Genomic DNA, 27,446 nt, shown 5'->3' on the forward strand with positions numbered 1-27,446 from the left:
GCCCTAACCCATTTCCTCATAGCCTCCAGAACTCTGACCCCAGGAGATGTATGATCTCTGGCCCTGGAGATCCTAGAAAACTTCCCAGATTTTTATGACCCCTGATCTTTGAGTTCTGACCCCAAAGATTCCAGAATTCTAACTCCAGGAGGACTTTAATCTCTGACGCCATAGGTCTCAGGATCCTAAACTCAGGGGAACCTTGACCTCCCCGATAATCTCAGAGCTCCAGGACCCTCCATGGGAACACTTGACCTTAGGGTTGCCAAGATCTAGATCCCAAAGGATCCTCTAATATCTGCTTCTTGTCTCTTGAGACCATTGGTCTCTGACCAATGAGGTCTTGAGACCTCTGACTTCCTACCCTTCCCTGGTGATCCTGGTGCAGGACATGTGGCACGCCTGGTGAATTCCCCAGGGCAGCACCTCCTGGCCCCAGAGGACGTGGTCAGCTGCTGCCTGGACCTCAGTGTGCCATCCATCTCCTTCCGAATCAATGGCTGTCCTGTGCAGGGCGTCTTTGAGGCCTTCAACCTGGATGGGCTCTTCTTCCCTGTCGTCAGCTTCTCGGCTGGTGTCAAGTGAGGACTTGCCCTTGCCCCCTTGCCAAGACCCAGACCTGGGACTGTTCCAAGACAGCTTCCCTAGTCACAACATGGCCTCCTATAAAGCCAGGATCCCAGAGCCTCAGGACTGAAGAGTCAGATCCTTATGTGAAGGTCCCAGTGACCTTTACATTGTCCCAAACACTTTAGTGTCCTCCCAGTGACCCAGACGCTTTCAATGACCTCAGCTTCTTCCCAACCCCATGTCTTTCCAGTGACCTTCAAGTGTTCCCCCAAATTGCATAATGATGTAATAGCCCCAGACTCTCCCAGTTATTTCCCAAATGATGTCAGGCTCTCCCAATGACTCTATGCCATTCCAATGACTGCCAAATGACTCCAGAATCTGACAGCTGTCTTCCAGCGACCCCGAACCCTCCCAGTGACCCCCCAATGATCTTGGACTCTCCCAATGACTCTATGCTCTTAACTTCTCAGTGACCCCGACATCTCCCAGTGATCTTCCAATTGCTCCGTAATCCTCCAGTGACCATAATCCCTCAATGACCCCAATTATTTCAAAGACCTCTCAGTAACTCAGTCTTTTCCCGATGACCCCAAGCTCTGTGAAGGGCTCCCCAGTGGTAATTAGGGTTACCTCACCATTACATCAGATTCTCAGTGATTTCCAAATGGCCTTCTTGGTCTCCCAAAAACCTCCCAATATCCCCAAATACTCTGTTGAGCCAGCATCTCTTCCAGTGGACCTTCCCATGACCCTGCATTAACTCCCCAATGACTCCACACTTTCCTTTTTTGATTCTTCAATGATTCTCATTGACCTCAGACATTCTCTTTGATGTTATACTTTCCCTTTTGGCCCTAAATGACCTCCATGACTCCATGACTGCCCAGTGATCTTTCCCAGAACTTTTCATTGATCCCAGGATTGCTCCCTTACCCCCACTGAGCATGGATTCTCCCTGTAATCTGCCCCGCCAGTGACCCCTCTCTCCCACTCAGGGTGCGGTTCCTCCTTGGTGGCCGCCATGGCGAATTCAAGTTCCTCCCTCCACCTGGTTATGCCCCATGCCACGAGGCTGTGCTCCCTCGAGAGCGACTTCATCTGGAGCCCATCAAAGAGTATCGGCGGGAGGGGCCTCGGGGGCCCCACCTGGTGGGCCCCAGCCGCTGCCTCTCACACACCGACTTTGTGCCCTGCCCTGTGGACACTGTCCAGGTACTGCCTGCCCCGAAAGGGTTTCCTGGTGAGGCAGTCCTGAGTAAATAGTACTCAGTAGTTACTGTTATCTGTAGCAGTAGCGATATTATTTCACGGGGAACTTGCCATCCCCCTGTAGCCAGGCCAGAGGATGGGCCTCCTTCTGGATGTCTCCCTCCCACTCCCCACCAGCTTGTAAGCCTCATGGGCTGTCCACTTGGCCTCCTGGACATCCCTCCCTGCCTCCTCTCCTCCTCATGGCCCGCCCTGGTCTGAACCATCATTATCTCTTGTCTGAAGAACACTAATGACATTAATATTTATTAGTCACCTACTGTGTGGCAGGCTTTTATCTAAACTACGTAAGATTTAGTAGTTTATCTAGGTTATGTCACTGAATCCTTATGAGGTCAGTATTGTTCGGATCCTCGCTGTACAAAGAAGGAAAGAGACTCATCCATTCATTCTGCAACCACTTCCGGAGGATATTCTCTGGGCCTGGCTCTGGGCTAGGCAGGGCTGGGAAAGTGGTAGAGACTGAGGCAGCCCCAGGCCCTGTCCTCATGGAGCAACCAGTCCACAGCGGGGAGATAGTCCCGTTCCCGGATAATTCCTTAATTCTGTGATTCTAAGTCCTTACTCAGCTGGATGTCAACCCTGGGGTCAGGGTCAGGTGATGAGGAGCAGGGCTCAGAATAGCGGGAAAGGTCTGGGGGACTGTCCAGGGCTTGTACATGTTCTTGGGAAGAGGGGTCGTGGTGCAGGCTGGAAGGACCACAGGAGCCTCACAAATGTTTCCTGCCCTGCCCCCAGATTGTCCTGCCTCCCCATCTGGAGGGCATTCGGGGGAAGCTGGCAGAGAACATCCATGAACTCTGGGCGCTGACTCGCATTGAGCAGGGCTGGACCTATGGCCCGGTGAGGGACTGCCTGCAGCATGAGGGTGTCAGCCTTGCTGTTGGGGGGAATGATCAGGGAGGGGCCCGTGGTTGGGGGAAGGGACTCTTGGGTTTCCTGTGGCAGAACTAAGGGCAGGAGTTCAGGGGTCACAGTCTGGGCATGTTGGGGGGAGGGAAGGGGACCTGAGGAGTTGACACTGGGATTTCTCCAGGTTCGGGATGACAATAAGAGGCTGCACCCGTGTCTTGTGGACTTCCACAGCCTACCAGAGCCGGAGAGGAATTACAACCTGCAGATGTCGGGGGAGACGCTCAAGTGAGGGGGGTACCGGGGAGCAGGGTCCTGGGCCTGACCTCTGGTGAGGAGGCGGGCAAGGAGAGACAGGGATCGTGAGGCAGAGACTGAAAGAGGGCAAGAAAGAGCAACAAAGGCATAAAGAGAGCTGGTCAGTAAGAGAAAGAGAGAGACGCGGAATCAGGGAAAGAAGCGGACAGGAAAAGATGGACATAGTCAGAGATACAGAGACAAAGAAGCAGGGAGAGATAGGAGCTAGAGGGACAGAGACCGAGACAGAGAGATGGGGACAGACACCCAGAAAGCCAGAGCAAGAGACGCGGAGGGCCAGCAAGGGCCGGGGGAGGAGGGGAGTCGGGCTTGGGGAGAGGAGGCCAGCGGCCAGGAGGATGTGTGCGGTGACCCTGTCCTCCGCACCCCAGGACTTTGCTGGCACTGGGCTGCCATGTGGGCATGGCGGATGAGAAGGCAGAGGACAACCTAAAGAAGACCAAACTCCCCAAGACGTGAGTGTGGTGGCCCGGGTCCCATCTGGGGGATACAGTGGGAGGCTGGGGATGACGTGGTGAGGGCTGGGCGGTTGAGGGGGGTCTTCTAGGGAGGCTGAAGTCAGAGACAAAGGGGCCACAGGTTAGGGTGAAGGTCATAGGACCAGGGGTCAAGGGTCAGGGCTCTGGAGTCAGTGGTGAGTGTCCTGGGGAGGTGTCAGGATTGCAGAGTTGGGAGTTCCAGAGGGAGAGTGGGTGTGAGTCGGGACCCAAGGTCAGGGTCTGCCATAGAATCAGGGAAAATGAGGGAACAGAGGTAATATCTCCAAGTCAGAGGCAGGGGTGGTCAATGGAAAGAGGTGAGAAGTTATTAGGAGTCGTAAGTAAGGGACCCTAAAATTGTAGGTGAGAGATCAGAGGTCCTGAGGATAGAGGCCAGGGTTCAGAGGTCAAGGACTCCAAAGCCAGGAATTTGAAGTGATAGGGTTCTGAGGTCAGAGGTAAGAAACCTCAGAGTTAGAGGTGAGAGGTCAGAGTTCCAGGGTTGAAGATGAGGCTCCCCAAATCACAACACAGGGGTCAGAGAGGCCAGAGGTCAGTGAAGCGAAGCCCTTGCTAGGGCCACAGGATCCTGCGTTCAGAGGCCAAGTATCTCAAAGCTCATTCAGGGGAGTCATGGAACCCCGATGTCAAGCGATCGAAGGTCAGAAATTCCAAAACTCAGAGCTCAGGATCACAGGACCCCGAGAGCAAGGGTGGGAAGTCAGGGGCCCCGTTGCGCAGAGCCCAGAGGCGGGGGTCAGGGGTCTCATCTCACCAAGCTCTGCCATGCACACAGGTACATGATGAGCAACGGGTACAAGCCGGCGCCACTGGACCTGAGCCACGTGCGGCTAACACCCGCACAGATGACGCTGGTGGACCGGCTGGCAGAGAATGGGCACAATGTGTGGGCACGAGACCGCGTGGCCCAGGGCTGGAGCTACAGTGCTGTGCAGGACATCCCAGCACGCCGCAACCCTCGCCTGGTGCCCTACCGCCTGCTGGATGAGGCCACCAAGCGCAGCAACCGGGATAGCCTCTGCCAGGCCGTGCGCACGCTGCTGGGCTACGGCTACAACATCGAGCCGCCTGACCAGGAGCCCAGTGAGTGCGGACCTCGGGGCCCCTGACGCTAACTTCTAGCCCGACGCAGGCCCTGCTGCCTGACCCCTGACTTCTGATTCCGCTCGGCCCCTGGATGGGCTCCATCTGCAACACCGAGCCTTTTCCCCACCACCCTGACCCTTACTCTGACCCCGACCCTGAACCCAATCTTGACCACTGACCTCGATCATGCTCGAGCCCTGCCAGACCAGGAGCCCAGTGAGCGCTAGCCCAGATCCCGGACCCCCAGCTAAGATGCCTAACCCCTGACCTCTAGACTGTGGCTACAACCTGGAGCCACCCAACCAAGAACTCAGAACCTCTAACCCTTACCCACAACCTGACCCCTGACCTATCACTGACTTCCAGTCCCAGCTTCCATCAGCCTCTCTAGCTGTGGTCCCCAACCTTCAGTTTCTCTACCCCTGGCCCCAACCCCAATTTCTATCCTCTCCCTGAGCCTGACTCTGACACTCTCTCCCTGATTCTGCTCTCAACCCTTGAATCTAAGCATCAACCCTAATTTTGACCCTTAACCCTAGACCATGACGGTGACCTACCCGACTTTCTGTCCTGTAAGCATCTCTTCTTTGAGGGTTCTGAGTGCTAAAGAGACGGGGTGGGGGTGAGAGTCTCACTTAGTAGGTCCTTCCCACCTCTTTGACTAGTCTGAGAGTCCCCAGTTCTTCTCCTGTAACACCAAGAAATTATCCCTCTTCCCCCAGACCCCCCAAGGCCCTTGACGTCTCTGGTGTCTCCCACCAACCTCTCAGTGTCTTGGGATCCATTCCCCACCCAGCCCCTGACTCTGCCTGGCCCCATTTGTAGGTCAGGTGGAGAGCCAGTCTCGTTGGGATCGGGTGCGCATCTTCCGGGCAGAGAAATCCTATGCGGTGCAGAGCGGACGCTGGTACTTTGAGTTCGAAGCAGTCACCACTGGTGAGATGCGAGTGGGCTGGGCGAGGCCTGACCTGCGGCCTGACGTGGAGCTGGGAGCTGATGAGCTGGCCTATGTCTTCAATGGGCACCGCGTGGGTACCTCCCTGCGCTCCTTTCTGCCAGGCCCTGTGGTCCCTCCCACAGCTCATATACGCCAGCCCTGCCTCTGTCTGTGCCCCACTGTCCACTCCTCCCTGCATCTGCCTTACCACTCATTCATCTGTCCGTCCGTCCCTCCATCCATCCATCCATCCATCCATCCATCCATCCATCCATCCATCCCACCCTCCCTGTCCATGCATATATCTTTTTTTAAATAAATATTTAGTTAGTTATTTGAGAGAGAGAGAGCGAGGATGGGCAGGGGGAGAGGGAGAGGGAGAGCGACAAGCAGACTCCCTGCTAAGTGGGGAGCCCAATGCAGGGCTTGATCCCAGGACTGTGAGATCCTGACCTGAGCTGAAGGCAGACACTTAACCGACTGAGCCACCCAGGCGCCCTTATCCATACATATATCTATCCATCATCCATCTCTCTATCCAGCCATCCTTCTGTTCATCCATTCATCTACCCACAAATCCAGTTATCCATCCATCTACTCATCTGTTCAGATAATCACTTAACCGTCCACATTTCCATCTGGTTTATTCATTTATTTGTTAGTTCAGTCATTCGCTTATTTAATCAATCTGTGATTTCATTTATTTATCAAATCCTTTAATGCATGAATCCATCAATTCATCCATTTATCCACCCATCCCCCTGCCCATCCATCCACCCACCCACGCATCCATCTATCTTTCTGTCTATACTTTCTTCCTTTCCTGTATCAACCCATGTAGACTCAACTTCCTTTCCATTCTTCCATCCAGGCATAAACCCTGCCTCCCATCCATCCAACCCATTATCCATTGATCTATTCCGGGGGGCATATTGGTCTATAGGAGTCTGTAGACATTGGCAGTCTCGTTGTTCCTTTCCATCCCTCTCACTCGCTGCCGCCCCCAACTCCCCACTACCGCTCTGGTGGTCTGCATAACCCCAGCCCCCAGCCATGAAAACATAGAGAGCTCAGGCAGAAGAGATGGGATACAGAGATCAGTGGGAAGGGAGAGCATGAAAGCCTACCCCTTACATTCCAAGGATCTTGGATGGAAATGTGGGAAATGATGGGGGCCCTGTGGGGGTGACCCCTCTTCCGTCCCACATGCCCTGGGCCCAATGCCTTGTGTATGGATCTTTCCATGTCTCTCCTTGCTTCTGTGTGTCTCCGTTTCTCTGCGTGTCCCTCCCATGGCGCATCTTCCCCCTCATCTCCTAACAGGGCCAGCGCTGGCATTTGGGCAGTGAGCCATTTGGGCGCCCGTGGCAGCCAGGTGATGTTGTGGGCTGCATGATTGACCTCACAGAGAACACCATTATCTTCACCCTCAATGGCGAGGTCCTCATGTCCGATTCAGGCTCTGAGACGGCATTCCGGGAAATCGAGATTGGGGATGGTGAGAGCTGGCCTCCTGGCCCCTTTCTGGTTTTCTTTCCTCTCACCTGACCCTACACTAGGTCCCTAGCCTCCTGCTTTTCCATCCCTTCCTTCCACCATAACTCCTCCCCTCCTGCCCCTGCCCTGCCCACCTGTCCTCACCTCTGCCCCTCTGTCCCCTCCCACCAGGCTTCCTACCTGTCTGCAGCTTGGGACCCGGCCAGGTGGGTCACCTGAACCTGGGTCAGGACGTGAGCTCCCTGCGGTTCTTTGCCATCTGTGGCCTCCAGGAAGGCTTTGAGCCATTCGCCATCAACATGCAGCGCCCAGTCACCACCTGGTTCAGCAAAAGCCTTCCCCAATTTGAGGCCGTGCCCCTTGAGCACCCCCACTATGAGGTGAGGACTGACCCCACTCAGTACCCTCTGATCTGCCTCCAAACCTCATTCTTCCCGCAGTTCTCTTCCCCAAGTTTCTCCTTTCCTTCTGTGTTAGCCCACAAACCGTGTAGAAGGGCATGTCCGGACAGTGGGCTCCCAGGGCTGCCTTGTAGGGTATAACCTCAGCAAACCACAACCTGTCTGACCTCCAGGTGCCTTGCCTATTAAATAGGGGAAGGGAAAAAAGAGGAGCTCGGTTGAGTGACCCAGACGGAAATTTCCGGTCTTTATAATTATCTCATCTTATAGCAAGGTTTAAAGAAATGTAAATCTCTCGGTACATTTTGGCACCATCCTTACTAATTGCTATCTGTATATACATATTTTCTCCAGTTTATTTGTTTTTAACAGCTCTTCATTAATCTGAGTACCCTAGTTTTTAGGCTCTAGTGTCTTTTCTTTACCAAGGTTAAACTTAGCATCAGACTTTGACCGTAAAAAGCTCACATAGACCAAAGTGATAGTCCTTTTCTCAACCTGGGAAGAACCTGAATCCCACGTGGCTGAACTTCAGCGGGTACTTTAGAATCAGGCATACCTAGGTTGGCTTCTTATTTGCTGTGTGGCCTTGGGCATGTGACTGTCTCCTCCTGAGCCTCAGTTTTCCCATCCATGGCATTGTTCAGATCTCCTCACATAATCCTTTTCCCTCTCTCTCTGTTCTGAATCATTTGAATAAGTTGGAGACATACATCTTTTTTTAAAATTTTTATGTAAGCTCTATGCTGAACATGGGGCTTGAACTCATGACCCTGAGATCAACAATCACATGCTCTACCAACTGAGCCAGCTGGGTGCCCCCATCGTGCCTCTTTATCCCTAAATATTTCAATGTGCATTTCTTCAGAACAGGCTATACTCTTACAGAACTGCAGTTATGAAAATCGGTCATGAAAATCAGGAAATTTAATACTAATACATACCTAATTCATAATCCATATTCAGATTTTATTAATTGTGGTGACAATGTGTCTTTTTATTTTTCTGGTCCAGGATCCAATCCAGGATTATATGTTGCATTTAGTTGTTATGTCTCTTTATTCTTTTTTTTTTTTTAAGATTTTGTTTGTTTACTTATTTATTTATTTAAGAGAGAGAGAGAGAGAGAGAGAGCACAAGCAAGTGGGGGCCGGGGCAGAAGGGGAAGGAGAGGGACAAACAGACTCTGGACTGAGCGTGGAGCCCCGCACGGGGCTCGATCTCACGACCCTGAGACCATGACCTGAGCAGAAACCAAGAGTCAGCTGCTTAACCAACTGAGCCACCCAGGCACCCCATGTCTCTTTATTCTTTTTTTTTTTAAGATTTTTAAAAAATTTTATTTATTTATTTATTTGAGAGAGAGAGAATGAGAGAGAGAGCACATGAGAGAGGGGAGGGTCAGAGGGAGAAGCAGGCTCCCTGCCGAGCAGGGAGCCCGATGTGGGACTCGATCCAGGGACTCCAGGATCATGACCTGAGCCGAAGGCAGTCGCCTAACCAACTGAGCCACCTAGGCGCCCAATGTCTCTTTATTCTTTAATGTAAATGTTCCTGAGTCTGTCTTTGTCTTTCATGCCATTAACATTTTTGAAGAGTACAGGCCAGTTACTTTGCAGATTATCTCTCATTTTGGTTTGTCAAATATCTCCTCATGATTAGGTACAGGTGACACATACTCGGCAGGAATGCCAGAACATTGTGTCCTGCTTGATGCAGGATATCAAGAGGCACATAGTGTCATTATGTCTTATTACCAGTTACTTTAATTTTGACTGTGTGGTTAAGGTGGAGTCGGCCAGGTTTCTCTACCATAAATTACTATTTTTCTCTTTGTAATCAATAATTTGTGGGGAGGCATTTTAAGACTAGGTGAGAATAGATGAGTTTTAAGTAGTTTAGATCTGAGTTTTGGAAAGGTCCCCATTGAGAGTGTATTACAGGGGGTGACAGTGAAGGCAGAAAGACCAGAGGTGCCAGGGGCTGGAGAGGCTGATGGAGCAGACGTTGAACCTCCTAATTCCTGCTAATGCCAGATGTGTTCTCAACCCAAAGAACAGAATGCTAGACAGCTGTAAGAATGAATAGACTAACCTACACACAACCACGTGGACGAATCTCACAAACATAATGCCGAGTGAAAGGAGGCAGACACAAAACAGCACAACAACTGTGGGTTCCCCTTTGTAGACAGTTCGAGAACAGGAAGAGCTAATCTGTGGTGTGTTAAATCAGGAGGGTGTTACTGTGAAAGAATATCTGAGATGTTTAGTTACTCCGCACCCAAATCACAGGAGGGAGATGGTCAGTAGACTGTTGCCAAGGAGCAGAGCGAAACTGGGTTTATAAGAAACGGGGGAGAGCAGAGAAAAAGACCCCGCAGACAGTCTGGGAACAGCAAATCTTGGCCACAGTTTCAGGGTGAATTCACTGGCTGGCAGAGAGCACAGAGGTCTCAGCATTTGGTCTTTGAAGAAGAGACAGGAAAGAAAGGGAGCCACTCTGGTTGTTCATGGAGTCTCCAGAAAGCCTCTGAGAGGCTGTCTTTGGAGCACCGAGGCCAGGCATCTGTCCTCTGTCAGCTCCTGCCTCTTGTTTAGGCAAGGTCGGGACATTTCCCTCATCAGAATCCCTCACTGTCTTTGAGAGGGTGCTGACTGAATGGGCACCAAGGGGGGTCCTGGCTGGGTGGGTGGGACTTGATCAACTTGGTCAAGTTCTATGTCTCTGTTTGGGCGCTGGACACACAGATGGGGTCACTCTAAAACCTTACCATGTTGTGCATTATGACGCGTGCATTTTTCTGAATGTTTTATTTCCATATACAGCAAATTTAGCAAAAATTTATCTGGGGGGGCCTTTACAAAACTCTGGCCCTTCTGGCCTGTTCTCCCGGAGAGTCTCCCCAAGACACCAGGAGGGCAGGGCCTTTGTTCTGCTCACTGATGTGTTCCCAGCACTGGAGAACGGTGTCTGGCACATAGTAGGGTCTCAGGAAGTATTCGTGGAATGGATGGATGGGTGGATGACTTAGTCTGGAGTGAGGACTGTGTGTAGGTAGGTTCAGAACATTCCCCCAAGTGATTCCAGAGTCTGGCCAGGGCTGTCACTGTACGAGGTGCCCAGACAGAGATCGGCAGAGGGCTGAGCATACCCTACAGCCACGCTGTGTGTCCCCCAGGGAGCCCATCCACTCAGAGGAGTGAGTCTTTGGCTAATTCTCACACAGGTGCTCTAAGGCCTCATGGTGGCTCCTTGTGGACCAGGTTTAGGACCAGTGGCCTAGCCTGCCTGCCTGGCTCAGCCTTCATGCTCCCCCTTAGGTGGCCCGCGTGGACGGCACCGTGGACACGCCGCCCTGCTTGCGCCTGAGCCACCGCACCTGGGGCTCCCAGAACAGTCTGGTGGAGATGCTCTTCCTCCGGCTCAGCCTTCCAGTCCAGTTCCACCAGCACTTCCGGTGCACCGCAGGGGCCACCCCCCTGACATCCCCTGGCCTGCAGCCCCCCGCTGAGGATGAGGCCCGGGCGGCAGAACCTGATCCCGACTACGAAAACCTGCGGCGCTCAGCGGGGCGCTGGGGTGAGGCTGAGGGGGGCAAAGAAGGAAATGCCAAGGAGGGGGCGCCCGGGGGCAATGCCCAGGCTGGGGTGGAGGCCCAGCCCGTCAGGGTGGAGAATGAGAAGGATGCTACCACAGAGAAGAACAAGAAGAGAGGGTGAGTCGAGGGTAGGGCCGGGGTGGGGTTTGGGAACCCCAATTAGGCACCCCACTTCAATACATGAGAAACCCCATTGTGTCCCTCAATGGCCCCATATATGCTTAACATTCTGGAGTCAGAATCCTGAGGGAGCCCATCATGCCTCAAGTGAACCCCATTCTCTCCTCGGATGCTCTCATTTCCCAGAGAATGTAAAGTTGGGGTATCCCACTATATCTATGGAAAACTCCACTATCCTTGGGGTACCTGGTAGGTCCCAAAGCATTTCACCCAATGGACTTTTTTTTTTTTTTAAGATTTTTTATTTATTTATTTGAGAGAGAGAGAATGAGAGACAGAGAGCATGAGAGGGAGGAGGGTCAGAGGGAGAAGCAGACTCCCTGCCGAGCAGGGAGCCCGATGCGGGACTCGATCCCGGGACTCCAGGATCATGACCTGAGCCGAAGGCAGTCGCTTAACCAACTGAGCCCCCCAGGCGCCCCCCAATGGACTTTATTATCCATGGACACTAAAGTGTCTTGGGAGAGTTGACTATACCCCAAGGTATCCCAGTGGACACTGCTGGTCTTCTAAATTGGGGTCATTTCCGTGCCTCAAATGTGCCCCCCCAAAAGCTAACTTCACAGGAGACCCTCAACAGGCATTAAACCTGACCTGAAACTAAATGTGCTTTCCCGTACTATCACAGTAGTTTTCAGTGGGAGGTAGTTCTGTGTCTCTTGGCGGATCTTTGGAAATGGTGGACGATTTTGGTTATCACAGTTTGTTGGGACGGTGGTGATGCTACTGGGGGATTCCAGGAATTCTACAAGCTTTTGATGTACAAGACAGTACCACACAATGAAGGATTGTCCTTTCCCTTTTTTTTTTTTTAAAGATTTTATTTATTTGACAGAGAGAGATAGTGAGAGCAGGAACACAAGCAGGGGGAGTAGGAGAGGGAGAAGCAGGCTTCCCGCGGAGCAGGGAGCCCGATGCGGGGCTCGATCCCAGGACCCTGGGATCATGACCTGAGCCGAAGGCAGACACTTAACGACTGAGTCACCCAGGCACCCAGGATTGTCCTTTCCCAAATGCCTTTAGCATCCATATGAGAAATGCTGACTTAGGGGGACCACTGTATGCCCCAAAGGGAACCTCCATGTCCCCAGAGGCACCTTTAAATTTGGGCATCTGCAAGCACAGAGCACAGCATCTCCAGAATGGATAATGATGACTCAGTTGGCAATTTTATCCCTCTAGAGGCGGGGACTTGGGTATTAGAAATGGGATGTGGGGGTCATGAATGTTGTGGTGGAGAGGTCTGGGGGCTGGGCTTGAGAGCTGGTTCTCACAGTAGCCTCTCCTCCCCATCACCAGGTTCTTATTCAAGGCCAAGAAGGCCGCCATGATGACCCAACCATCAGCCACTCCCACTCTGCCCCGACTCCCTCGAGAGGTCGTGCCCGCTGACAACCGTGATGACCCTGAGATCATCCTCAATACCACCACGGTGGGAATCTAGGACCCTCAACTCTGAGACCCCTGAGATTTCCAAATTTCATGCAGGAATCCCCTAGTAATCCCCTTACCTGGGGACACCCCAGTATACACTGAAGACCATAAAATAGAGCACACACTGATTTAGTCCTTTGAACCTCTAAATCCATATACCTAGGGGGCCTAAAAATTGCAGGAACACAATGAAGCTATGAGGCACACTTATAAAGTTCCCAGGGATCCAGAATCCAGAGGAAGTACCAATATAGACTTGGGACCTCATATTTGTGTTCACCCATATAAACTGAATACCCCCAAATTTAATAGCTATTCTAGTATATTCTTGGGAACCAACAGTCACAATTACCCCAGTAGAGTTTGGGGATTTCCCAATCTGAAATGTTTTCTGAGACAGCCTTGTGGTTAGGATTATGGGCTACCTGGGTGCCAAGTGGGTAAGTCACTTCTGCTCTATACCTTCTCCTTTATGGAAGTTTTATGGTTTTCCCATCAGTAAAATGCAGAAAAAAATTGTACCCACTTGGTGGTGATTAAGTTAATTAATTTGTGAACTATTTGTCAACTATTATTTATTAATACTTTGTAATTTGGAGAGGGACCCAAATTCGGGGGTATCACAAATAGTCCCAAGAGGATTCCCAAATCTAAAAATATATCAGTAGACACAGAAATAGAGGGGCATAGACCCCGGGGTGTGTGTGTCTCAAATCCAGTAATTTCTTGTTGAACTCCCAGAGGACACTGAATCCAGAGAGACCAACTTAGAGTTCCGGGGAAGCCCTGTGTCACGCACCTTCTGGACTGACCATTGGTCCCCCTTTGCCTCTCTAGTACTATTACTCTGTGAGGGTCTTCGCTGGCCAGGAACCCAGCTGCGTGTGGGTGGGCTGGGTCACCCCCGACTACCATCAGCACGACATGAACTTCGAACTTAGCAAGGTCAGGGCAGTGACAGTGACCATGGGGGACGAACAAGGCAACGTCCACAGCAGGTGAGGAAAGGGGCTGGGACTGTGGGAAGTGAGAGGTCAGCGCTGGGCACCTGGCTCTCCCCAGGCTCGCCCCAGCAGCTTCCCTCCCCCTCTTCTTCTCCTCTTCTCTCCCTGTTTACTTTCCTCCTCTGGGTTTTTCCTCCTCTTCTGTTTCTGTTTGGTCTTTTCCATTTTCTCTTCCTTCATCTCATGCTCCCCCTTCTACATTACCTCCTGTCTCTGTTCTCTCTTCCTGCTCCCCTTCCCTCTCTTCCTCCCAGAACCCCCAGCCAACTTCTAAGAACTCTCGCTCTGAGGGGCTTGGGGTTTCGGCACTCGGGTCTGCAGGCGGGGGTCTGGGGGTGAGCTCTGAGGTCATGGTAATCTGGGAGTTTGGGGAAGGAAATGTCCAGGGTCCAGAGCACCTTGGCTGAGGAGCCATGCACTGACCACTCCTGTTTCCTCCAGCCTCAAGTGCAGCAACTGCTACATGGTGTGGGGCGGGGACTTCGTGAGCTCCGGGCAGCAGGGCCGGATCAGCCACACAGACCTCATCATTGGCTGCCTGGTGGACTTGGCCACTGGCCTGATGACGTTTACCGCCAATGGGAAAGAGAGCAACACCTTTTTCCAGGTGAGCCCAGCTTAGCAATAGTGTCCTTATGTCCCAGAATGCTGGGAAGACCCTTCCAGACCCCCTCTGAGGACAGACCCCAGAGAAGGCCAGGCCTGGGAAGGCCCTGGGAGACCACCTAGTTAACCATTCACTGAACTGACACCCAGAAAGGAGGAGACAGAGCACTGCCTTTACCTTGGAGAGGGGTCCATAGTCCCTCTTGGCCCTGCTGACACCAATCGCCAACTTTTCGCCAATCAGGGAACACCCTAGGATGAATCCTCGGGTGGGCTTTTCTTTTTCAACATTTCCTGTTGCAACACTTATTTTATTTATTATAAAAGATTTCAAACATACAACAAAATCAAAGGAATTGTACAGTGAACGCCCATATACCCACTACCAAGAATCTACCACCCACACTGGCTTTATCACGTATTTATCCACTTACCCATCCATTAATCCATCTAACTTGGATTTTATAAAACTTTATTTTAAATGGAGAATTTCAAAAATATGCAAAAATGGAGTAGTGTACTGGACCTCCATGTCCCCACTCTCCAGCTTCAACTGTTACCCACTTGCAGCTGATCTTGTGTCATCTTTTTTTTTTAAGGTTTCAGTTTATTTATTTATTTGAGAGAGAGAGAGAGAGTGCAAGAGAGCACAAGAGGGGGTAGGGTCAGAGGGAGAAGCAGATTCCCCGCCGAGCAGGGAACCCGATGTGGGACTCAATCCTGGGACTCCGGGATCATGATCCAAGCTGAAGGCAGTCACCCAACCAACTGAGCCACCCAGGCACCCTGATCTTGTGTCATCTTTACCATTTATACCCATCTTCACTTCCACACCCACTGAATGATTTTGAAGGAGACCCCAGATATCATATGGTTTCATCTCTTTTCAGTATGTATCTCTATAAAAGTAAGGATTCTTTTAAAAAGCATAACCACTATACCACTCGTATAAAAAGTCCCTAGTAATTCCTACTTAATTAATCCAGTCCGTGTTCACATTTCTCTGGTTGTCTCAAAGATGTCTTTTTCCCGTTTGTTCATTTGAATTGGAATCCAAATAAGGTCATGTATTTTAGTTAGTTGCTATGCCCCTCAAGTCTCTCATATGTAGATTTCCCTTCCGTGTCTGTCTTCTTCTCTGAAATGTGTTTGTTGAAGAAACCAGGTTGTCTGTCCTGGAAAGATTTGCTTCTCAAAGTGTGGTCCCTGGATCAGTAGGATCTGCATCACCTGGGGGCTTGTTAGAAATGAGGAATCTCAGGCTTCCCCCTTCTCACCTGCCCAGTGAGAATCCGAAATTTAATCCTGGGGGATTCATGTATCTACCACCATCTGAAGAGTGCTGGCCCTGGCTTCTCAGTCTTAATCTGGCTGATGCGTCCCCGTGGTGTTGTTTTAACGTTTTCCTCTGTCCCCTGTATTTCCTGTCAACCGGCAGACGGGTCCACAGGTGTGGTTAGATTCAGGTTTGGCAAGACTGCTTCACAGATGATGGTGTTTGTGGTGATGGAGGCTGGGTGGGTTCCACTGCGGAGATCAGAGGGGCTGGAGGGAAAGCGCAGTCAGAAGACCTTCCTGGGTTTTGACAAATGAGTCTTGGGAGAGAAATGGAAATGGTACCAGGTGGAGGGCATGAAATGCACAATGACCCGGAAGATAATGTTGCCCCTGGGGGCGGTGGGGGAGGTTGGCCTGTCTGGATCAGAGGTGGTGCAGCCCATGAGCAACCTCGGGGTCCCTGCGGCATTTTCAGTGCCTGAATTTGGCTCTGTAAACATCAGCAGGATCAGGCTGGGGCAGTCAACCCCAGAGTTCAGGATCCAGAGTCAATGTCACCTCTAGTTCACCCTCTTCCTCACCCTGGCCTTTTCTTCCTTGCCAGGTGGAGCCCAACACGAAGCTGTTTCCTGCCGTCTTTGTCCTGCCCACCCACCAGAACGTCATCCAGTTTGAGTTGGGGAAGCAGAAGGTAAGAGTGCAGTGATGGGGCAGGCTGAGGTGGTAGGTGCGGGAGGTCAGGCTGCCAGAGTGGCTGAAAAGTGGAGCAATCCGGGAGGTCTCCCTGGAAGCAGAGTGGCAGGACAGAGAGGGCTGGGAATCCTGACCCGAGCACACCTCTGTGCCCCTAGAACATCATGCCGCTGTCAGCCGCCATGTTTCTGAGTGAGCGCAAGAACCCGGCCCCGCAATGCCCGCCTCGGCTAGAGGTGCAGATGCTGATGCCTGTCTCGTGGAGCCGTATGCCCAACCACTTCCTGCAGGTGGAGACACGGCGTGCAGGAGAGCGGCTCGGCTGGGCTGTGCAGTGCCGGGAGCCGCTGACCATGATGGCTCTGCACATCCCTGAGGAGAACCGGTCAGGGCCAGCCCAGGCTTGTGGGGGTGGGATGGGTATTGCAAGTCCTCTGAGGTCTGGAACCCTCTCAGTGCCCCCCTCCACCAGTACCCCAGGACTCCAGCCAACACCCCAGTAGGCCCCAGACCTACCTCAGGGGACTCTGACTCTCAGCTCGGGCATCGCCAGATAAGACTCCAGGGGACTCCAGACCCACCTCAGAGGGCTTTAGGACCATCTTAGTGGACCACAGACTCACATCCAGGGACCCCAGACCTACCCCACAGGGCCCCAAGCCCATTTCAAGGAGCCCAGATCCACACTGAGAAGCCACACGAACTCCAGGAGCCTCAAGTGCCCCTCAGAAGGACATGGACATTACTCAGAGAGGCCCACATGCACCCCAGGGTGTCTTGGGCACACCCAGGGAGACTCTGGATGTATCTCATGGAAATCTCAAACCCAGTCCAGGGGACCCAGACACACCCAGAGTAGAGCTGTGTTCACATGTATGGCAGGAATGCTCTTAGGTACCTTGAACAGACTCCAATCCCAGACACCCCGAGAGGCTCTGATATGTTGCATCTTTCCTTTATTCATTCATTCAACAGATAGCTCTGAGCTCTTCCTGTGTGACCAGCAGCATTCTAGGCTGGAAACACCAAACCCGTGTGAACGGACATTCTAGCAATGCTCATGTATAACTCAGGGGGCTCAGACTTGCCCAAGGGGACTCAGACCCATCTCTGGGAGTCCCAGATACACGCACGTACTTTTTCAATCAATCTATCCATCTATCTAACAAGTATTTATTGAGCACTTACTATGTGCTAAGTCCCGTTGAGGTGCTGGGAATATAGAAAAAAAAAAAAAAAAGTGCCCCAAAGGCAGAAATGTCCTGCCCTGGTGGGGTTTACATTCTAGTCGTATTCAAACATAGCCAGGTTCCTCAGTGAGCCTGCCAGAGGGAGGTTCAGCCCCAATTTGAGGTCACCAGATCTCCTCCATGTACTCTCAGATACCCCAGAGTACCAGACCATCCCGGGGATCCCAGATATATCCCACGGAGCCCCCAGACCACGTCGGGACGTCCAGAACTATTAAAAGACTCCTAGACCCAGCGCCGCAGACCTCGCAGAACCTTGACCCAGCAGGATACTGGGCTTTGACACTCACCTTAGCATTTCTTTGCCTCTCTGTGGTCTGTCCCTGTCTGTGGGCCCTGTCCCGTCCGCCGCAGCTGCATGGACATCCTGGAGCTGTCGGAGCGCCTGGACCTGCAGCGGTTCCACTCTCACACCCTCGGCCTCTACGGCGCCGTGTGCGCGCTGGGCAACAACCGCGTGGCTCATGCTCTGTGCAGCCACGTGGACCAGGCGCAGCTGCTGCACGCGCTGGAGGACGCGCACCTGCCGGGCCCGCTGCGGGCCGGCTACTACGACCTGCTCATCAGCATCCACCTCGAAAGCGCCTGCCGCAGCCGCCGCTCCATGCTCTCCGAGTACATCGTGCCCCTCACGGAGGAGACGCGCGCCATCACTCTCTTCCCCGCTGGCAAAAGTGCGGAAAACGGCCCCCGCCGCTACGGCCTGCCCGGCGTTGGCGTCACCACCTCGCTGAGGCCTCCGCACCATTTCTCCCCGCCCTGTTTCGTGGCGGCCCTGCCGGCTGCCGGCGTGGCCGAAGCTCGGGCCCGCCTCAGCCCCAGCATCCCTCTGGAGGCGCTGCGGGATAAAGCGCTGAGAATGCTGGGGGAGGCTGTGCGAGGCGGTGGGCAGCACGCACGTGACCCTGTCGGGGGCTCTGTGGAGTTCCAGTTTGTGCCCGTGCTCAAGCTCGTGTCCACCCTGCTGGTAATGGCTTCCTCCTGCCTCCCTCCGGCCCATTCTTCTTCCACATTCCAAATCACCCATCAATCCCCCTCTCATTTAGGCATCCAACCACCCATTCACCTCTCCATCCTCCACCTTTCAATTTATCCTTCTATCACCTACTCACCTTTCATTCACTTTTCCTCCCATCCATTCATCTGTCGTCTATTAACCTGTTTATTAATCTTTTCTCCCTTCTTTCCATTCACCCATCCAAACAACCATCATTCATCTATCTATCTATCTATCCTCCACCCGTCTATTCAAACATACCCCCATCTTCCTGTCCACAAGTCCATCCATGTATTTATCCTTCCATTCTCTGCCCGCAGATCCCTCCATCCATCCATCCATGTATCCATCTATCCAACTTTCAATCTAGTTGTCCATTCATCCTTGCATTTACTCATACATCAGTATATCTACCATTCCATCTATTCATTTATCTACCTAGCCATTTATTTATTAATCTCTCTTTCCTTTCATACATCCAATTATCATCCTCCTTCCACCTGTGCATACATTCATCCACATATCCATCCATCCACCCATCTACAGGTTCATCTGTTCCTTCATCTTCCACCTGCCTGTCTGTCCACCAATGCATCTCTCAATCCATATATATATATACACCTATCCACCTACCCACAAATCCATCCAACTATCTACACCCATTCATCTACCCACCATACACTCATTCTTCATCCTTTATTGCGTGTATCTTTTCACTCATTCACATACTCATCTAATGTCTCATCCATATATCCATCCATCCAAATTTTCATGTGCAAACCTATCCACCCATCCATCATCCAACCATCCCACCCCACCCCACCCCCTGGCTATTTACCCATTTATCTATTTACCCATCCACTCATTTACATACTCATGTACCTATCAAATCATCCATCCACCTACCCACCTATCCATACATTATATATCCTGTCATTCATCCACCCATCTCTTCCTCTACCTTTACCTTCACTTCTCCATCCGTTATCTGCCCACCAATTTCTCTCCCCTTCAAACCTCTACTATTTCATCTATTAATTCAGCCATACAGTTCTCTCCCCCACGTATCCATCTGTCTTTCCCCACTGTTTTTCCCTTTCATCTACCTGCTCTCCCTCCATCTGTTAGCATCTTCATTATGTTTACTGAGGGCTAGCATATACTGGGAGCTATGAGAGCATCCCATCAGGGTAGGGTGTGTCCTGTTCCAGAGTCACATATGCTCAAACTTAGGAGAAAGGACATTTGCTAGTGAAGGGAGAGGTGCTCATGTTTGGCTATGTGGTCTGGGCCAGGTTAGGTGGTATACAGGGTGTGGATCTGGGGGGACCTTAAGGAAGATGAATAGCAGGGCGGGGGGATGCCATTTCTTTGTGTAGGAGGAATCATATCTAGCCCATGTAGGAATGAATCTGACATGTGCAGGAGAAGCAGATCCGGGGAGTGAGGCTGGGATGTTGATTTGGAGGTCTTGTGAGCCACAGTGAAGGACCCAGGCTTTGTCCTGTAGGTGATGGGCATCTTTGCCGATGAGGATGTGAAACAGATCTTGAAGATGATTGAACCTGAAGTATTCACTGAGGAAGAAGAGGAAGAGGAAGAGGAGGAAGAAGAAGAGGAAGATGAAGAGGAGAAGGAGGAGGATGAGGAGGAAGAGGCACGGGAGAAAGAAGATGAGGAAAAAGAGGAAGAGGAGACAGCAGAAGGGGAAAAAGAAGAAGACTTGGAGGAAGGGCTGCTCCAGATGAAGTTGCCAGAATCTGTGAAGTTACAGGTGGGCTGATTCTTCCTGTTCTCCAGCCTCCCCCGATCTGGGCTGGGAGACACAGGATCTGGTGGGGCATGAGTCTGGACTTTGTCCCGAGCAAGTGGGGAGCTGTGGAAGTGCCACAGATGATTGGAGTGCTGCTGACTTCAAATGATCTCTCCGGTTGCCATGTGGCAGGTGGGTTGGAGCGATAAGACCATGGAGAAGCCTGGCTTAAGGATCCAGGCAGGAAACGATGATGGCAGATAGGACGGGGCCATGGAGAGGGGAGAAGAAACAAGTGAAGTTTCAAGGATGGTCTCATCACCATCATTCCTACTGCATGGCTGTCCTCCCACAGATGTGCCACCTGCTGGAGTATTTCTGTGACCAAGAGCTGCAGCACCGTGTGGAATCCCTAGCAGCCTTTGCGGAGCGCTATGTGGACAAGCTCCAGGCCAACCAGCGGGATCGCTATGGCCTCCTCATGAAAGCCTTCACCATGTCTGCAGCTGAGACTGCCCGACGTACTCGCGAGTTCCGCTCCCCACCCCAGGAGCAGGTACTCTGACCCTTGACCCCAGCTGGCATTACTGTCTAAACCCCAACTTTAACCTTTCCCCCTACTGATGATACGACACCTTTAAACTCATGCTTGACCTCTGACCCTATTGATATAATTATTTCTTACTCTTCTGCTTCTCTCTGAACCAGTCTTACCTCTTAGTCACTTCAGACGGACACTGACTCCATTCAAACCTCTAGTCTCTCAGATAGTGTTTACCAGCTCATGACCTTAAACAGGGACTCACAATTCAATCTTTGATCCTTGACCTCAGAGTTTCTGCTCTTGGGCCTCTGACCCTCATTCTAACTTTTTTTTTTTTAAAGATTTTATTTATTTATTTGAGAGAGAAAATGAGATAGAGAGAGCATGAGAGGGGGGAGGGTCAGAGGGAGAAGCAGACTCCCCGCTGAGCAGGGAGCCCGATGCGGGACTCGATCCCGGGACTCCAGGATCATGACCTGAGCCGAAGGCAGTCGCTTAACCAACTGAGCCACCCAGGCGCCCCAGCTCATTCTAACTTTTGACCTTCTTCTAGATAAACATGCTATTGCACTTCAAAGATGGTGAGGATGAGGAAGATTGTCCTCTCTCTGAAGACGTCCGACAGGATTTGCTTGAATTTCATCAAGACTTGCTGGTACACTGTGGTAAGAGAGATCACCCATCTCCCAAACTTTCTCTTGAGACCTCTCCTGAAGTTTCCCTAAGATTTCCTGATCTTAAATATGTACAGTATTGGTGCAGTGTAACTTTTGTTTGAATGAATGAATACGTGAATGAATGAATGAATTAATTAACAGACATATTAGTGAACAGACAGAGGATGAGTGGAAGGATAAGTTTGCATGGGTATTTGAGCAGATTATACAGGGATGGATGGCTATAGGCAAGTGAATGATGAGTGTGTAAATTGGTGGATAGAGAGATGAATGAATAAAGAAGTGGGGGAAGAGATGTCTGGGTGGATGGGTGGATAAAGAGAAGGATGATGATGGATGGATAGATATATGGATATATGGATATTTAAACTTGGATGGAGAGGTGGTTGGGTGGCTGGAGGGTTGAATGGGTAACCTCCATTGTTTCTGATAATAAGTCTGTTAATAATCTTACTAAGATTCTTTTATATGTTATGAGTGGTTTTTCTCTAGCTGACTTTCAAGTTTTCCATTTGCCTTTGCTTTGAAACAGTTGGGTACCATGTATCTAGGTATGGTGCTCTCTGATTTTATCTTACTTGGAGTTTGTTTACTTTCTTGGATGTGTAGATTAATATTTTGCATCAAATTTGGGACTTTTGGGCTATTATTATTCTCCAAGTATTTTCCCTGCCATTTCTCATCTCTCTTTCTGGGACTCTCACTATGCATATATTTATATACTTGATGGTGTCCCACAGGCTCTGAGGCTCTGTTAGTTTTTCTTCATTCTTTTTTTTTTTTTTAACATTTTATTTATTTATTTTGACAGAGAGAGAGACAGCGAGAGAGAGACAGCGAGAGAGGGAACACAAGCAGGGGGAGTGGGAGAGGGAGAAGCAGGCTTCCCACTGAGCAGGGAGCCCGAAGCCGGGCTCGATCCCAGGACCCTGGGACCATGACCTGAGCCGAAGGCAGACACTTAACAACTGAGCCACCTAGGCGCCCCTCTTCATTCTTTTTTGCTCTTCAGACTGGATAACCTCTATTGTCCTACTGATTCACTGATTCTTTCTCCCACCAGCTCAAATATGCTGTTGTACCCCTCTAGTGATTTTTAAATTTCAGTTATTGTACTTTTCAGCCCCAGAATTTCTATATGGTTATTTTTTATATGATCCACCTCTTTATTAATATTCTCTATTTGGGGAGTCATTGTCATCATACTTCTCTTTAATACTTTCAACATGATTTCCTTTAGTTCTTTGGACCTATTTACAATAGTTAGTTTAAAAGACATTTAAAATTCTTCAAAGGATGAATAAATGAACGAACATATGAACATATGGAGAAATAAACAAAAAAACCAAGAACACACACCTAAATGAGGAATGAATGAACCAATGAATGAAGAAGTGAATGGGTAGATGAATAAACACGCAGATGAATGACACCTTCTCCCTTTGACCAACTCCAGGAATTCAGCTGGTGGGGGAGGAGGAGGAACCAGAGGAAGAGGCCACCCTGGGCAGCCGCCTGATGAGCCTGTTGGAGAAAGTACGGCTGGTGAAGAAGAAGGAGGAGAAATCCGAGGAGGAACCACCTGCTGAGGAGAGCAAACCCGGTGAGGACTGGGGTGTTTGGGGAGGGGGCAGGAGTGGGACAGGCAGCCCTGAGCTTGGAGAGCCTCTAGGTCCAAGATAGGCTATGAGGAGTAGGGCAAGGGAGGGGTAGGTTAATGAGAGAGGAGGAGTGGGGGGTGGGGTGAGAGAAGAGGCATACTGGAAGTGTGGCCCAAGTGTGGGGGCTGCACGGTATGTGTGTTGGACCAGCATCCATATGGCCTGCCAGAGCAGAGACGTACATCCCACCTTGAGATGGTGGCAGCTTCTCTACCACCATGGCTTCTGTGTCCTCAGGGCTTGTCTTTGGTTTCCTCTTTTTTTTTTTTTTTTTTTTGGTGAAATGATTACTATGCTGAGGGATTAGAAAAGCAGTTATGATAAATATTGGGCCAATGGGCCATTATGCAAAATATATTTTAGCTCCATCCAACAATGACAGAGTCCTTGATGTTGGTACAGGGTTTATTCTACAACATTCAAGAAGTGGTTATTGGGCCAGCTCTGGGCCAGGCACTGTTGGCAGGGCTGGGAAATACTGTAGGGGGAAAGAGTCAAAATCTCTACCTTCCAGGAGTTTATAATATTATAACAGATACACATATACATATTCCATAATGTCAGGTGGCCACGGGTGCTAAGGGGAAAAATAAAGCTGAGTGATAGAAAAGAGAAGGGGTAAAGATGGAGGGGTCAGAGTGGGGGAGTGAGGTACACAAAGATCTGGGGAAGATAATTGGTACAAAAGGAATAGCCAGTGCAAAGACCCTGAGGCAGGAACATGCTTGGTGTGTTTAGAGGCCAATGTGGATGGAGCAGAGTGAGCAAAGGGAGAGGGGCAGGAGATGAGGTCAGAAGGGACAGGGCCAGATTGCGTAGCACTGGAAGGTCATGAATTGACACCATCATTCGGTGCCAGTGCATGGAGGTTTCTCTTAACCCTGAGACACGTGAGACATCTGTGCTTTCTCCCAGAAATCCTGGGAAGGAGAAGGGTTGGGAGAGAAAGAGAGACAGAGAGAGAAATGGACGCTGGATGTAGGAGAGAGGAGTCCCAGGGAGATGTCCAGGGAAAATAAAACAGTTCATTTTGATATCATTTCCAAATGATACCGAAGGCCACAGGTTTTCTTTGTGTCTGTTGTCTCTCTTGATGAAAAATCAGCAGTATTTTTACAGAACAAGTGGAATTATGACTTGTGCCTTCAAAGGTGAATTATATATTTCAAAGGTGCTTATAATGTACTCTGGTATTTTGAAGTGATACAATTTCTTTTTCCTCTTGAAACCTTGAGGGGGCCCTTGCTGTCTGGGTATTAGGGTGAAGAGAACAGGGAAGATCTTAGGGCAATAAAAAAAAAAATTCTTCCAGAATCTGCCCACTCCTGGCAAAAGGAGCGTTGGGGAGGTTAGTAACTGAAAAGCCCTCTGCAAAGAGGGGCCCTTTCTGCATTGTTCGGGCTCAAGGCCCCAAGCTGGCGGTGTTCTGATGCTTATGTCCCCTTCTCAGAGTCATTGCAGGAGTTGGTGTCCCACACAGTGGTGCGTTGGGCTCAAGAGGACTTTGTGCAGAGCCCCGAGCTCGTACGGGCCATGTTCAGCCTCCTGCACCGGCAGTACGATGGGCTTGGGGAGCTGCTGCGTGCCCTGCCCCGGGCATACACCATCTCACCGTTATCCATGGAGGACACCATGAGCCTGCTGGAGTGCCTCGGCCAGATCCGGTCCCTGCTTATCGTGCAGATGGGTCCCCAGGAGGAAAACCTCATGATCCAGAGCATTGGGTGAGGCCCTGCCCCCTCCCTGGATTTCGCACATCCCCCAGGAAGGAGGGGGGGCCCTCCTAGCTCCAGCTTGTCCCCCTGGCTCATGTCCCCTGGATGCAATAATGTCTCCATCCACTTCCTCCACTCCTGCCCCATCCTTGGGGTGATATACTTCTCCCAGGAGCTAGCCCATCTCCCTGGCTAATGTCCCCTCCCGTCCCTTCTTCCGTCCATCGCCCGGGGTAACAGCTCTTACTCACCTACAACTCTTGGCACAGGATTTACCCTCTTTGAGCTTCAGTGTTCATCTCTAAACTGGAGAAGAGCCATGCCTACCTCATAGCTCATGCTATTGGTAATGGTAATGATAGTATTGAGCACTCACTCAGTGTCGAGTGCCTCATTCATTCACTCAGCAAGCATTCACTGAGCACCTACTCTGTGCCAGGCCCCTTCTAGGCACTTGGGGAATACAACGTGCAACATGGTAAGGATCTCTGCCCTAAGGGAGTCCACCTTGGATCCATGCGTCAGTTCCCTTTTCTGTGAAATAGGGATAATTATAGTTCCTGCCTTCCAGAGTGGACATAAAGATTGAATGAGCCCAAATCTGTAAAGGGCGATGGTGCCAGGCATGAAGGAAGAGCTCAGTAAATGTTGACTATTATCTCAGTGGTGGTGACAGCTCTTCCAAGGGCCCAGGGGCTCTCCCTGGACTTGGGCTCCACCTGGCCCCTGGTGACCCTGTGTACTCTACCTCTTCACAGGAACATCATGAACAACAAGGTCTTCTACCAACACCCGAACCTGATGCGTGCCCTGGGCATGCACGAGACGGTCATGGAGGTCATGGTTAATGTCCTCGGGGGTGGTGGCGAATCCAAGGTAAGGGGCCTGTGTGGGCTGAGGAGCTCAGGGTAGGGAGCCATGGGGGGGCAGGCACTGACCACCGGCCCACTCTGCCTGCCCAGGAGATCCGCTTCCCCAAGATGGTGACAAGCTGCTGCCGCTTTCTCTGCTACTTCTGTCGCATCAGCCGACAGAACCAACGCTCCATGTTCGACCACCTGAGCTACCTGCTGGAGAACAGTGGCATTGGCCTGGGTGAGAACCCCTGAGCCCAGGCTGGGGGGCTGTCCCCCATGGCCCACTCTTGGAGGTCCATCCAAGCATTCATCTCTGCTGGCTCACTCATTCAGTCATTCAACAAACACTCACTCTCAACCTACCCCTAGGCTATAGCCCTGTGATGAGCAGGGCTGGGGATACCCTGCCAGCCCCAGCCCTGTCCCTTACAGGGCTCACGGTGCAGCGTGGGAGACAGACAGTGACGGCCCACAGTGGTCAGGCCAGAGGAGGCACCTGACCTAGGCTGTAAAAGGGCTGGTCGCGGAGGGCTTCAGAGAGGAGGTGAGACACACAGCAGTGAGACCATCAACTATATACCTCTGAAGACATTCTCCCTGCCCCTTGCCCTCACAGGTATGCAGGGCTCCACGCCTCTGGATGTGGCAGCTGCCTCCGTCATCGACAACAACGAGCTGGCCTTGGCATTGCAAGAGCAGGACCTGGAGAAGGTGTGGAAGAAGGAGGCCTGGCCCCTACGTGGCCCCTTGGGGCACCTGCTAATTTGGGACCCACTCTATAGGATGGCCCAGGATTGAACCAGAAGGGGAATCATTTGCAGGGGAAGAGCAGGACCTAGTCCCTCATTCATGGGCCCGAGTGCAAATCCACGCTTCACCCTCCCGCAGCTGCATGACCTTGGCACATTTCTTGGCCCTCTGTGCCCCCCACTTCTGTGGGTGGCGACTTAGGTCATGGGCTCTGGAGTTCAGCAACTTAGGCTAACTCCCCTTGCTCTCTTGCTGTGAGGCCTTGGACAAGTGACATAAATTCTCTGGGCCTCTGTCTCCTCGTCTGTAGAATGAATATAATAGAATAGCGATATCCTCAGGATAAAATGAGTTAATCCATGAAAGCATTTATAAAACAGTAAGCACGCAATAAGAGTTATCTGCTGTTGTAGTATTACTCATTCAACAACTATTTCCCGAGTACCTACTACGTGCCAGGACCTGTTCGAGGCGGTAGGGGTGTGACAGTGATAGAGAAAAGCAAAAGTCCTTGTCCTCACGAAGCTGACATTCCAGTTGGGAAGATGGATAATAGACAAGATGAATAAGTGAAATACATCGTGTATGAGCTAGTGACGAGTGTTAAGAATGAAAAAAGTGAGCGGGGGAGAGAAACATCAAGTGTCAGGAGGGTGTCCAAGTTTAGACAAGTGTGATCAGAGAATGCCTCACTGAGAAAGTGACATTCAGGTAAAGCTCTGAAGGACGAGAGGGGCCATATGGACATCAGGCGAAGAGCGTTCCAGGCAGGGGAACAGCAAAGGCCTTGAGACAGAAGTGAACCTCATGAGTTTGAGGAACAGCAAAGAGACCAGAATGGTTGGAGCAAAGGGAGTAAGGGGTTAGTGGTGGGAAGTGAGGGCAGGGAGGTGACAGGGAAGATTGTGCAGAGGGTCTTAGTGGGCCACTGAGAGGGCTCTGGGTCTTACCCTAAGTGAGGTGGTGCCACAGGAGGGTTCCAAGCAGGGAAAGGACACTTCTGTGTGTGTTGG

General features: G+C 51.2%; 1 protein-coding gene across 13 annotated transcripts in view; it reads left to right on the top strand.

Moving 5' to 3' along the window:
* Positions 1 to 27,446, top strand: part of RYR1 (ryanodine receptor 1) — a 109,011-nt gene that overhangs the window by 17,644 nt on the left and 63,921 nt on the right. For all 13 annotated transcript variants that reach the window (XR_010408321.1, XM_054511380.2, XM_054511388.1 and 10 more), the window contains exons 19-42: positions 389 to 581; positions 1,569 to 1,785; positions 2,581 to 2,685; positions 2,879 to 2,982; positions 3,384 to 3,467; positions 4,288 to 4,595; positions 5,424 to 5,626; positions 6,859 to 7,033; positions 7,204 to 7,412; positions 10,757 to 11,151; positions 12,514 to 12,646; positions 13,486 to 13,646; positions 14,094 to 14,259; positions 16,141 to 16,227; positions 16,388 to 16,614; positions 17,834 to 18,446; positions 19,987 to 20,250; positions 20,585 to 20,785; positions 21,327 to 21,438; positions 22,907 to 23,053; positions 24,562 to 24,835; positions 25,585 to 25,702; positions 25,789 to 25,921; positions 26,300 to 26,394. Coding sequence is in view for 12 of the 13 variants with exons in the window: in XM_054511380.2 (XP_054367355.1) it covers positions 389 to 581; positions 1,569 to 1,785; positions 2,581 to 2,685; positions 2,879 to 2,982; positions 3,384 to 3,467; positions 4,288 to 4,595; positions 5,424 to 5,626; positions 6,859 to 7,033; positions 7,204 to 7,412; positions 10,757 to 11,151; positions 12,514 to 12,646; positions 13,486 to 13,646; positions 14,094 to 14,259; positions 16,141 to 16,227; positions 16,388 to 16,614; positions 17,834 to 18,446; positions 19,987 to 20,250; positions 20,585 to 20,785; positions 21,327 to 21,438; positions 22,907 to 23,053; positions 24,562 to 24,835; positions 25,585 to 25,702; positions 25,789 to 25,921; positions 26,300 to 26,394 (4,724 nt within the window). In the remaining variant the exon portion in view is untranslated. The remainder of the gene's footprint in view (positions 1 to 388; positions 582 to 1,568; positions 1,786 to 2,580; positions 2,686 to 2,878; positions 2,983 to 3,383; positions 3,468 to 4,287; positions 4,596 to 5,423; positions 5,627 to 6,858; positions 7,034 to 7,203; positions 7,413 to 10,756; positions 11,152 to 12,513; positions 12,647 to 13,485; positions 13,647 to 14,093; positions 14,260 to 16,140; positions 16,228 to 16,387; positions 16,615 to 17,833; positions 18,447 to 19,986; positions 20,251 to 20,584; positions 20,786 to 21,326; positions 21,439 to 22,906; positions 23,054 to 24,561; positions 24,836 to 25,584; positions 25,703 to 25,788; positions 25,922 to 26,299; positions 26,395 to 27,446) is intronic.

The sequence above is a fragment of the Mirounga angustirostris genome, unplaced genomic scaffold, assembly GCF_029215605.1.
Source record: "Mirounga angustirostris isolate CCGP_5_RB_7025 unplaced genomic scaffold, mMirAng1.0.hap1 SCAF_16, whole genome shotgun sequence".
Lineage (NCBI taxonomy): Eukaryota > Metazoa > Chordata > Mammalia > Carnivora > Phocidae > Mirounga > Mirounga angustirostris.